This window comes from Odocoileus virginianus, chromosome 16 (assembly GCF_023699985.2).
Source record: "Odocoileus virginianus isolate 20LAN1187 ecotype Illinois chromosome 16, Ovbor_1.2, whole genome shotgun sequence".
NCBI classification, from domain to species: domain Eukaryota; kingdom Metazoa; phylum Chordata; class Mammalia; order Artiodactyla; family Cervidae; genus Odocoileus; species Odocoileus virginianus.
The window spans coordinates 8,422,193-8,432,948 of NC_069689.1; the positions used below are offsets into that span (position 1 = coordinate 8,422,193).

The 10,756-nt window shown below is 50.8% G+C and overlaps 2 protein-coding genes across 5 annotated transcripts in view; one reads left to right on the forward strand and one right to left on the reverse strand.

The window, feature by feature from the left end:
- The window catches only part of TDRD9 (tudor domain containing 9), a 103,360-nt gene extending 102,543 nt beyond the window's left edge, over positions 1-817 (reverse strand). For all 4 annotated transcript variants that reach the window (XR_011491718.1, XM_020911862.2, XM_070477726.1 and 1 more), the window contains exon 1: positions 422-817. Coding sequence is in view for 3 of the 4 variants with exons in the window: in XM_020911862.2 (XP_020767521.2) it covers positions 422-723 (302 nt within the window). In the remaining variant the exon portion in view is untranslated. The remainder of the gene's footprint in view (positions 1-421) is intronic.
- A 4,352-nt stretch (positions 818-5,169) lies between these two features.
- On the forward strand, positions 5,170-10,456 carry ATP5MJ (ATP synthase membrane subunit j). The gene is made up of 4 exons (XM_020911858.1): positions 5,170-5,279; positions 8,809-8,932; positions 9,642-9,665; positions 10,306-10,456. The coding sequence occupies exons 2-4, from the start codon at positions 8,809-8,811 to the stop codon at positions 10,338-10,340; spliced, it is 183 nt and encodes a 60-aa protein (XP_020767517.1). The 5' UTR covers positions 5,170-5,279; the 3' UTR covers positions 10,341-10,456.
- The last annotated feature ends 300 nt before the right edge of the window (positions 10,457-10,756 follow it).

A 10,756-nucleotide genomic window follows, 5' to 3' on the forward strand; every position in this document is an offset into this window, starting at 1 on the left:
ATGGAAACAGTGTGAGATTTCATTTTCTTGGGGTCCAAAACAAATGCCAGTTGTAACAAACATACAAATATACCACACTAAAGCAAGATACTAACAATTAGGGAAACTGCTGGGGCAGCAGGAGATACCTGGGACTCTACATTCTGTACAATTTCCCTGTAAAATTAAACTGCTCTAAAAAATAATAATAAAGCCTATCAATAAAAAGATTTTACACTGACCCAAACTCCGGAGAGGTTCCACTCCTGGTGGAGAAGTTTAACCTGCTCCAGGCCACGGACTGGGGCTTGTCTGATGCCCAGCTACCTCACCAGAGAGGCCAAGGCCAGGGACGCGGTCTTACAGGGTGGGGGCGGCCCAGGTCCTCGGAACCCAGGCCCACAACTGCGCCCACCCGTCTCTGTCCTCCCCAGCCTCCTACCTCCAGGGTAGTGCCAGCATGGCCTTGGCCTGGGCCTGGGCCTGGGCCTGGGCCTGGGCTGGAGCCTGCTCCTGGTTTTGGTCCTGGGCCTGGGCCTGGGCCAGGCAAGAAGCCTCAGCTGGAGCCTCAGCCTGGCCCTCGGCCTCAGGGTCAGAGCTGGGGGCCACATCCCTGCGCTGTGCCTCGTCCCGGGCAGCCTCTGCAGGGAAGGCAGGTGGCGAGCCGAGGAGCTCCACGTTGGTCACCATCTTGCCGATAGTAAACCAATCATTGATTTGGTCAAGGGTGAGCTTGCGCAGCATGTTCGCAGCTGGGCCTCCGCGCCGGGCCAACCGCCGGTCAGACAAGCGGAAACAGGCGACGCGGGAACACCTGGCTGCACGACGAAGAGACGGTGAGCCCGCGGCCCCGCCCCACCCTGCCCCGCCCTGCCGCAAGCCCTCCAATCAGAGCCCTCCACGCAGCATATCGCCTCAATCTCCTGCCTCTGGCCCCGCCCTACCACAAGGCCTCCAATCAGAGCCCTCCACGCGCAGGGGCTGCTGGGAGCCCGTGGCGCCAAGGGAGCCCGTGGCGCCGACGCGCTGCTCTAGGCCTGTTGGGAGCGGTGCTCTTCCGCCTCCATAGAGGCCAGGTGACTCGGGGCTCGGCTATCCATTCCCAAAATTGGGGAAATGAGGCCTTCAGGGTCGTTCGGCCATGTGGAGGCGGGCCTAGCGTCAGGGGACTGTAGATGTGCAAGGCCAGGGTCCCCAGTGTCTCTCCAGCCCCGCCTCGGGGCTACTCCGTCTGAGGCCTGGCGATCTGGGCCGGGAAGGAACAGACGTTTATTGCGTGTCTCCTGTGCGCCGAGCCCAGGGCAGGGTCGCGGTGATAGACCTCGGGGTGAGGAAGATGAAAGGCAAACCGGAGCCTACTAACGTCAGACAGCTTGCACCTAATTTGAGGAAAGGAGCAAGAAAGTTAGGGAAGGCTTCTTGGAGAAAATGACACCTCAGTGGACACCTGCGGGAGAACCGGGCGAAGCAGGACTTGGAGGGGAAGTAATCCACTGATGAAGACGGGGCGCTGGTAGCTGAGATGAGGATCTGGACGGAATTTAGTGGGGCCAGAACTTGACTAGACTGAGTTCATCTTCCTTCCTAAATCCGTTTCTCGAGGGCAGTGTCCTTCAACAGCTGCACAGAGACGTGGTAAGAGGTTAGCATTTGGAGATAAGCAAATAGATGGTGGTTAAAACCCTCAGAGCAGCTGAAAAGGTCCAGGCCAGAGCGAGTGAAGGTGGACAGAAGCTAGGAAACAGCCTGAAAGAAGACGCAGAGAGGACAAATCCAGCAAAGATATTAACATTACTGCCTGTCCACCTTAATATCATCAGTGCCCAGTGCAGTGTGGGGCACCATGTGGGCTCCCAAGAAAGAGTGGTGTGAAAGAATGCATGGGCAGCATGAAGAGCATGGTACTGATCAACAGTGTGAGAGCCAATCAGTTTAGGACTGGGAAATAGCCGAGTGGCAGTTAGGAGGTCAGCATGAGAGCAGTGCAGGCAGAAGTCAGACTAGACCGGGTTGAACTACTGGTTTCTTAACAAAAAATGAACCCAGCATGGTACTGAGCTAGCAGTTCGAGGTCCTAACTTGGCCACACCACCGACATATTATGAGATCTGGGCCTTGGATTTTTGGCTGATCCAAATACTGAACCATCAGAAGTATGCCTCACACATACATTTGTGGGCAAGGGAAAGACAAGAAAATGTGATCATAAAGTCATTGAGACTCTTTGTATGTCGTTCAGCCTTGATTGAAAAACACTACAACTTCATCCATTTGGTAAAGGCTACCACGTTCGAATTTTGCAAGATAGGCTGTTATTCAGTTGCTCAGTCATGTGCAACTCTTTGTGACCCCATGGACTGCAGCACACCAGGCTTCCCTGTCCTTCACTGTCTCCCAGAGTTTGCTCGAACTCCTTTCCATTGAGTAGGTGATGCCATCCAACCATGTCATCCTCTGTTGTCCACTTCAATAACTGCAAATCCCATTTATGTTCCCTAGTACATTATTAGTACATTGCTAGTACAAGGAGATCCAACCAGTCCATCCTCAAGGAAATAAGTCCTGAATATTCATTGGAAGGACTGATGTTGAAGCTGAAACTCCAATACTTTGGCCACCTGATGCGAAGAACTGACTCATCTGAAAAAAACCCTGATGCTGGGGAAGATTCAAGGCGAGAGGAGAAGGGGATGACAGAGGATGAGATGACTGGATGGAATCACTGACTCAGTGGACATGAGTTTGAGTAAACTCCAGAAGTTTACTGGAGACCAGAAGTCTCCAGGCTTATCTGTCCATGGGATTTCTGAGGCAAGAAAACTGGAGCATGTTGCCATTTCCTTCTCCAGGGGATCTTCCCAACCCAGGGATCGAAACTGTGTCTCCTGCATTGGCAGGTAGGTTCTTTAACTTGAGCCATCAGGGAAGTCCAAAAACCGGATTAAGCACTACAGTATTTTATAACAACAGAAGGTAGCTGAAGATACGGCATGCTAACAAACAATATGATACATAACCCCTGGGGGAGGGGTCAGCAGGGCATGTGGCTGAGGTCACCTGTTTAGACTAAGAGCCTTTCAATGGACTGCTGCATAGATTGGATCTGCCGCTTCAGTTGTGAGTCTTCTTTGAGGGTGACAGAACAAGTGATGACAGGTCTGGAGATGCCACAGGCTTGCCCCAGGGCCTGCTTTGAGCCCCTTCCTTTCACAAGTAGTTCTTGGCCCTCTTTAGTCACTTGGCCCAGCTCATCCAGCATTCCTGCCCAAAGTCCAGAGTTCACAAGAGGCAGCTTGATAGTTCTGCATAGGTACATGGACACCTAGGTCACGGCACATGGGAAGGCCCCAGAGTGGGCCTTGGTGGAGGTTTCCCATATTTGCATTCCCAGAGCTTGTGGGGCTGCAGGCCTAAAGGGCAAACAGCAGAGGACTATTACAAATTATGTTGATGCCGTAGCAGGAGAAGCTTTGCCCGAAATTAACTTTCATATCTTCACTGACCCTCCTCACCCACAAAATACAGCATTTTGTACTTTGAATAAATCTGCTTGGATGGCTCACTCTTTAAACATTGTTTTCTTTAACCATGGGCCATGTTTCTTGTGGGCCATGTTGGATTAGCATAAGGACATTAAAATTCTGTTGATCTCAAGAGGAGTTTTAAGTTGAAATGATTTGTCTTAAAATAACTCCTTGAGGTTTTTCCTAAGTGCTTTTTGTCCCCTGCAAATTTCTAACTCATTATAAGTCTAAAACATTCTTTTTCTAAGAGTGTTTTTCAGACTTTGTCTTTGTCTCAAGATTCCTTTACACACTTAAAAATTGTTGAAGACCCTAGAGAGCTTTTGTTTATGTGGGTTCTATCTACTTTTTTAGGGGTTACAACTGAGAAAGGTTTTATTTACTTTTTAAATTTTATAATATTAATAAAACCATTTTGTGTTAAAATGAGTAATTAAGTGACTATATTTGCCCCCCAATTTTTGTGTTTGAGAAGAGTGACACTTCTACATTTTCACAGACCTCTTAATGCCTGCCTTAATGGCCAACAACTGGATTCTCATTCTGTTGTGACATCACAAGTGATACAGCCTCTGGAGAACTCCACCATACACTATGAGAAAATTCTAATGAAAAAAACAAATAACATCTTACTATTATTATGACTAACAGTTTCGACCCCTAAGGAGTCTTGAAAACCCCCAGACCACATTTTGAGCATCAATACTGTAAGATGACAAGCTTTCCGAGTTTGATGCACAGCTTCATTTAATCCTAAACTTTCTTCCCTTTGAAGCGGGGCCAGTTAATTGCTGTTTCTCCTCTGCACCCTTCCATCTGAACTCACATTTCTTTTGCCTGAATAATGAACACCGATTTTTTTTTTTTAATCTGCAGATCTATTACTGATTATTCCCTCAGTCTTAGTTGGTCCAAAATGTCATTTCGCTTTCTTCACTGAACGCTAACTTCCTCGCGCATAGAATCCTAGACTGGCGGTTACATTACGGTAGACTTCCTTGCTGCTCCTCTCTTTTGTCTGTGTTCCTTAACGGTTTTTTCTAACCCAGCCTCCAATTCAGTGATTCTTCAACTGTCTAATCTGGTACTATAAATCAACCAAATTTCTATTTGGCTCTTTTTCAAGTCAATTAAGTGCCTTTCTTTTGTTTCATTTTTTTCACAATTTCCAGTTTTCTGCTTAATTTTTCAGCCTTATTTTGTGTTTCCTTGTGCATATTAAGCGTGGGTCTTTTTAAAACCTACGTTTATTAGGTCCAGTGTCTGGGGTCCCTGTATAAGTCTTTATTTATATTGTCTATTGAGTAGAATTACTATGCATGAAATTGATGCATAAAAACATGCAGAGCAAGAATGTTGATAACACGAAGAGAAATGGCAAGAAACCCAGAGGTGGGAGACTCGGCTTCTCGGCCATTAACACCGCAAGCAGAGACTCCCGTTATCAGGTAGACCAACTCGTCCTGTTTGTCCAAGACCTTCCCTGTTGCAGCCCAGGAAGTCCCACTCCCAGGCAAATCCGGACGCTTGGTCACCTTATTAACACCCAACCCCCGCCACGTTCCCTCTCCCAACGCTCGCGCTGCTGGCCTCCATCCGGCCGAACCGCTGGGGGCGCTGCGGTGCGCAGGCGCGGTCAGGTAGGCGCTCTGGCCAGGGGCACCGTCGCTCCTTCCGCCTTCCCGGCAGGCTCCGCGCGGCGTCTGCGCGCTGACTGACCTTTCCGAGTCTGCGGTTCTCGGTAGGGGCTTCCTGAGCGCCTGGTCCTTGGCCGAGGTGAGTGTGTGGCCGGGATCGGCGCTCGGCGCGGGGCCGCCGGGATGGTGAGGGCTGGACCGCGGGCGGCGGAGCCCCGGAGCCCTGTATGGCCTCCACGGCCGCGGGCAGGAACTTCCACGGCCCTCCCACAGCCGCAACTCGACCCCCGCTGACCTTGGGGCCCAACCGCTCCCGCTGCCCGCGCGCGTTTTCCCCTGCGGCCCCCCACTGTAAAGGGAGGCCATGAAAGTCAGCCTCCTCTCCCGAGGTTACGGGGCTAGTAAGGGATAGAGTTAGGATTCAAGCGGAGCACTTCGGCGCCACGTCTAGTGGCCTCGCCTTTATCCCTCAGGTTTCCTCGCTGCTCACTGTTCTCAGAGCTACCCTATACGTATGACAAGGCCATGGGAGGGGCGAGACGGGGACCAGAGGGGATCCGAGGTGATGACTGCAGTTGCACGGTCATTCAGCCTGTGAAGCCTGGTCCGGGTTCAACGGGTCAGACGTTTCCGGTCTTATGTGTGGGTTCAGGTGATGCCTTACTGTTAACGTAGCGCGCCAGAAACTGCAGACTTAAACGGGCACAGTGCACTCCCATCTGGCTTTTGACTAGGATGGGCCTTTGAAGGAATGGGCGCTAATAAAACCCACGCAGAGCTGGGAAACGTGGCTGGACAGAGTGGACTCAGGCAGGAGAAGTAGGGAACCTCTGGGACACTCACTTGTCTGACCTAACGTGGAAATCTTGAGTCAGAGGCAGGTGGGACGTGAGCATTTGCAGTATACCTGCCCTGTAGCAGTCTCAGATCGTTTTAAGTGAGAGAAGGCCAGGGTCTTGGGCCTTGAGCAGCAGATCCAGATAACAGGAGGTTAGTTTGGTCTGTTCCTCAGGCCTCTGACCTTCCTGGTTTGCTTTGCACTTTCCTTCTAGGCCTTACTCTGGCCTTGCTCCAAGGCCTCTAATGGGCCTGGGCCTTGCCCTCATCTTCTTAAGCTTAAGTCCTCTGTAGAACCCCAGGAGCTTAGTACTGTTGCAGCCAGCTGGCCTTTTGCAGAGGTTCCTTCTGTGCTTGTTGTGATCATTTACTGAGTTTTTACTCCTCACCAGGCAGTAGGCCGGGCTTCCCTGGTGGCTCAAAGTGCAAAGAATGAGCCTGCAATGCTGGAGACCTGGGTTCAATCCCTGGGTGGAGAAGATCCCCTGGAGGAGGGCATGGCAACCCCTCCAGTATTCTTGCCTGGAGAATCCCCAGGGACAGAGGAGCCTGGCGTGCCACAGTCCATGGGGTCGCAAGAGTCGGACACAACTGAGCGACAGTGCACAGGCAGGCCAGGGTCCTTTGTGTTTCCTCCTGAAATTCCGCTGAGAGCCCCGCAGGGCAAGTAGAGCTGTCTGCTGTTCACAGAAAGGGAAACCTCTGAAACGACATCTTTGAGACTTGTCCAAGGTGGAGGGCAAAGTAGGCAGAACTCATGTAGGAACCCAAGGTTCACAGGCTTCCAAGCCCACTGGTCTTCCTTCCCAGTCAGTGCTGGACGCAGTGAGGAGAGGAATACGCTCAGCACCTCTGAACTCTTCCCATCTGGGGCTTCCAGAGGCCACCTCCACGTCCTGTGGCATCCTCTCTGGTGCCTTTCGAGGTGGGACCGTTGGCTTCTTGGAGTCTTGCGCTCTGATGGAGCATTCCAGTACTGCCTGGGGACAGGACGGATGAGGGCGCCGCCACGTCCTCCCAGGCCACTCGGGGGCAAGCCTCCAGGCCTGGGCCTCAGCCTGTGTCTGTGCTCTCCTGGGAAGAGCTAGGAGCCAGGCCTCGGAGCAGATCCTCAGTCACGAGGCGCAGATCCAGCTGGGCGAGCTCAGGCAGCTTCCTCCTGGGGTGCAGGCGATAAGCGTGTCAGTGCTTCACAAGTGTGTTAGGTTTGTGTGACAGCCTTAGGGTAAGAACCACGCTCTCTGCTGCGGCCCCCAAGGCCCTCCGTGCTCTGGCCACCTGCCGCCCCAGTGCAGCTGTGATGCCGTGTGTGTGAACGCTTGCCCTGGCACAGCAGGTGCTGTGACGCAGAGCAGCACCTCTGTCTTCACCACAGCCCTCTGAGGGCGGTGGTGGTTTTATCCCTGCTTTAGAGATGAAGAAGTCGGGATAGTTCAACTTAGCTGGCAAGAAGGACAGTCCAGACGCGAGCCCCGGCAGCCGCCACGGCCTTCCCGAGGGCCTTCCCACTCCAGGCACGTCCTGACCGCGGGGTCTCAGCTCCGGAAACCGTGCCTGCCGCCTCTTACATGCACACTTCACATCTGCTGAGTAAATAATGGTCACACGATACAGGTTTCACTCATGGAAAACCAGAGGAAACTGAAGTGAAATTCTGGGTAGCCAAGTAGAGATGTGAAAGGAATGGTTGGTGAGGTGCGATGGGGCTGGGGGCTGGGGGCTGGGGCTGCCTTGCTGACTGAAGCCAGAGCAGCGTTGCCTAGTAAGATGAGAACTACTTAGATGTCAGTGTTCCTCACGATGATTTGAGTGGCAATAGTTTAGTAGATCACCTTGGATGTTGCAAAGCTTATTAAAATGAAAATGAGAGCACCTGATTTTAGAGTCTCGTGAATTATAAACATGAGCAAAAGCATTGCTTTGAGAACTGCACATAAAGTTGAGCTATGTCAGTTCAGAATGTGATGGCTTTTCCTAATCAAATCCAGTAATTATTTTACTGATTAAATAAATTATTACTGCATCTCTTACGAAGTGACAGCGTCCTCTCAGACTCTCTGTATTTAACAGTAGACTTCAAGACTGGGATGCGTGTAATACTCTGTAGGTCCTAACACTGAATTGCATAGTTGAAGTGTGCTGAGAGAATAGAACTGAAAGTTCTATCACAACAGTGAGATGATGGGCGTGTTACTTAATGGGACGGGGGAAGTTCATCCACAAGGTGTACGTGTCAGGTCTCCACTGTGGTGTTCACCATAAATACCGCACAGGCTTATGTGTCAGTTATGTCTCAGTACCGCTGAACTTAAAACAGAGAAGGACTGAGATTCACTGGATGAACGTGAGCCCAAACCTGGGTGTTGATGTCACAGGGAAATCACCACGTTCTTTTTCAGCATCGACTGCAGACCGACTCTTAACACAGTGATGCAAATGTACTAGTTTTAAAGTTTTAGAAGTTTTAAAGTTTTAGAAGTGTGTGGTTTTGGGCATGATTTGGGGACACTGGTGGAGGATAGCCTTCAGAGGCAGGCTGTCAGGGACAGTGTAGGCTGGGAGAGCGCTGGGCCTGGAGGAATGTGAAGTGGCCGAGTGCCTGGGTGGCCAGGGTTGGGGGTGTTGCCGGTGTGTGGAGCTCAGAAAGCTGTTGAGATCAGAGCCCCCACATAGATGTTGGGATGGCTTTGGGGAGCAGGTCTGGCATAGAGGCTGCTGCCCACTGAATAGTTTGAGAAATAGGGTCAAACTTAGTAAAGGGAAACGTCTTAGCAGTTAGGTTTATTAAAACAACAGTCATGGTAATACTTAACCACTGTGCTCCTTTTCAGATGCTTCAGAGTCTTATTAAGAAAGTTTGGATCCCCATGAAACCCTACTATACCCAAGTTTACCAGGAGATTTGGGTAGGAACGGGGTTGATGGCCTACATCGTTTATAAAATCAGGAGTGCTGGTAAGTTTCTTTGTCTGATTCATTAGAGGTCAGGAAGGAAATTCCTTTCAAAAGGAATCACAGTTCATATTGTAAAGAAACCATGGCCCTTAACTAGCAGGGCACAGAAACCCTGCTGGTCCTTTGTCAACACATGGGGCGTATGAGAGCTGTGTCAGCAATAAGAGAGATTTGAACAAGGCTTTGATATCAGGGAATTGTGAATTTTCTTAGGTGTGACAATATTCAGAGTGCATAGGAGACATCCTTAGTTTTAAGAGATGCGGGTTCAAATTTTTAGGGGTGAAGTGTCATGGTATACACTATTGTACCTTTTCCACTGATCTGAATGAATATTTTCATAATAAAACTTGAGGCAGAGCAACCACTTGGTTCTCAGTAGAGCAGAGATGAGGCCCAGTTGTGTATGAATAAGAGTGAAGAAAGGAGAATACTTTAAACTGCAGGACTGGAGTTTGGGATGTGGTGGGGAGTGAAGAGTCCTGCAGATCATGAAGGGCTGTTTAACTGTTCAGAGAACATCTGTGGTAGAACTTTTACCACTTTGTGGCTTTGAAGCACTATAGGACTACTATTTTCTGAAAGTTTCACTTAACAGCTTTACCTAAGGTATGAACTTTTCAGCCAGATGATGATTTTGACAATAAGTTGGCTAAAGGCATTTTTGCAAAGAATTGATATGACGAATTTTTCTTTCCATTTATTTTAGATAAAAGAAGTAAAGCCTTGAAAGGTAAGATTTCTGCTTAAAGTGGGTGGGGAGTGAAAAACACCATCATACCTTTTCAGGACAAGGTACCTTGTTATTGTGAATTGAAGCCAACAGCTATTTCAGTGAGCGTTCAGGCCCAGAGGGGACATGTCAGAACGTAGAGTGCTCGTCTGCTGAAGCAGAGCCTGATGTTCTGCTTCCTGTAGACTGAGCTTAAAAACCATTGCTCAGCCCTTGGGCTGAGTGTAGCTCCCAGGAGTGAAGTGATTTGATTAGAGCTAGCTGGTGCCAGCAGTAGGGGGATGCAGGAGTTACCTGTGTGAGTGGGCTGCCCTGAAAATGTAAAGTTGTACTCTGGTGCTAGATATCTCTTCACTCCCCTTCCACGTGACAGTGAAACTAGCCGTCTGAGCCCTAGACAGACGCGGGGCTGGCCCGTGAGCTTGGGGAGGGGGCACTTCCCTGCCCCTGCTCTCTGTGCCCAGGTGGGTTCCTCAGCCCCTCCATGGACATTGCCGCAGACATAGCCCTCCTTACCCTCCTGGCACTGGAAGTCGTCCTTCACACCTCAGGCTTGTCAGCACGGGCCTACATGATGAACCGCAGTCTGCCCTTCCCTCCCCTCCTAAACTGTTTCTACCTTGTGCTTCTCTTTGGAAAGCTTCCAGCCCCGCGCCGGCTCATGGTCATCACTAACCAGCTTTCCGTGGACGGGACATCGGCCTGGCTGTGCCCTGGGAACGTGGGACCCCGTGTTGACGTGCTGCGGTGCCGCTGCCCTCGGGCATGAATAAACATACCTGTGAGATCCACGCTGTCTGCACCCGTGTCCCTCCCTGCGCCCCTCGCCCGCCCTCTGCCCGCCCCGCCCCGAGCAGGTCTGCACGGCAGGTCGGCCATCCTCGGGGGCCCTGAGGGGCTGAGGAGTACGCACCCCAGTGAGTCGGGGGTCACATCTAGGCACTCAGCTCCCAAGGTCAGTAAATGTTTGTTGAACAGATGATTCTGATGCTTAGTACTGTGACCTCCCTGAGCCTCCCTTTTCTTATGTGGAAAATGAACAGGGAAGTTCTAACAGGGTTACTGTGGAGCTTAGTAAGAGGAGGTGTGGA

Coding starts and splice junctions, on each gene's coding strand:
- ATP5MJ (XM_020911858.1), top strand. CDS start 8,809: ATGCTTCAGAGTCTTATTAAGAAAGTTTGGATCCCCATGAAACCCTAC. Junction 8,933..9,641: donor TTATAAAATCAGGAGTGCTG/GTAAGTTTCTTT, acceptor CATTTATTTTAG/ATAAAAGAAGTAAAGCCTTG. Junction 9,666..10,305: donor AAGAAGTAAAGCCTTGAAAG/GTAAGATTTCTG, acceptor CTCTTTGGAAAG/CTTCCAGCCCCGCGCCGGCT.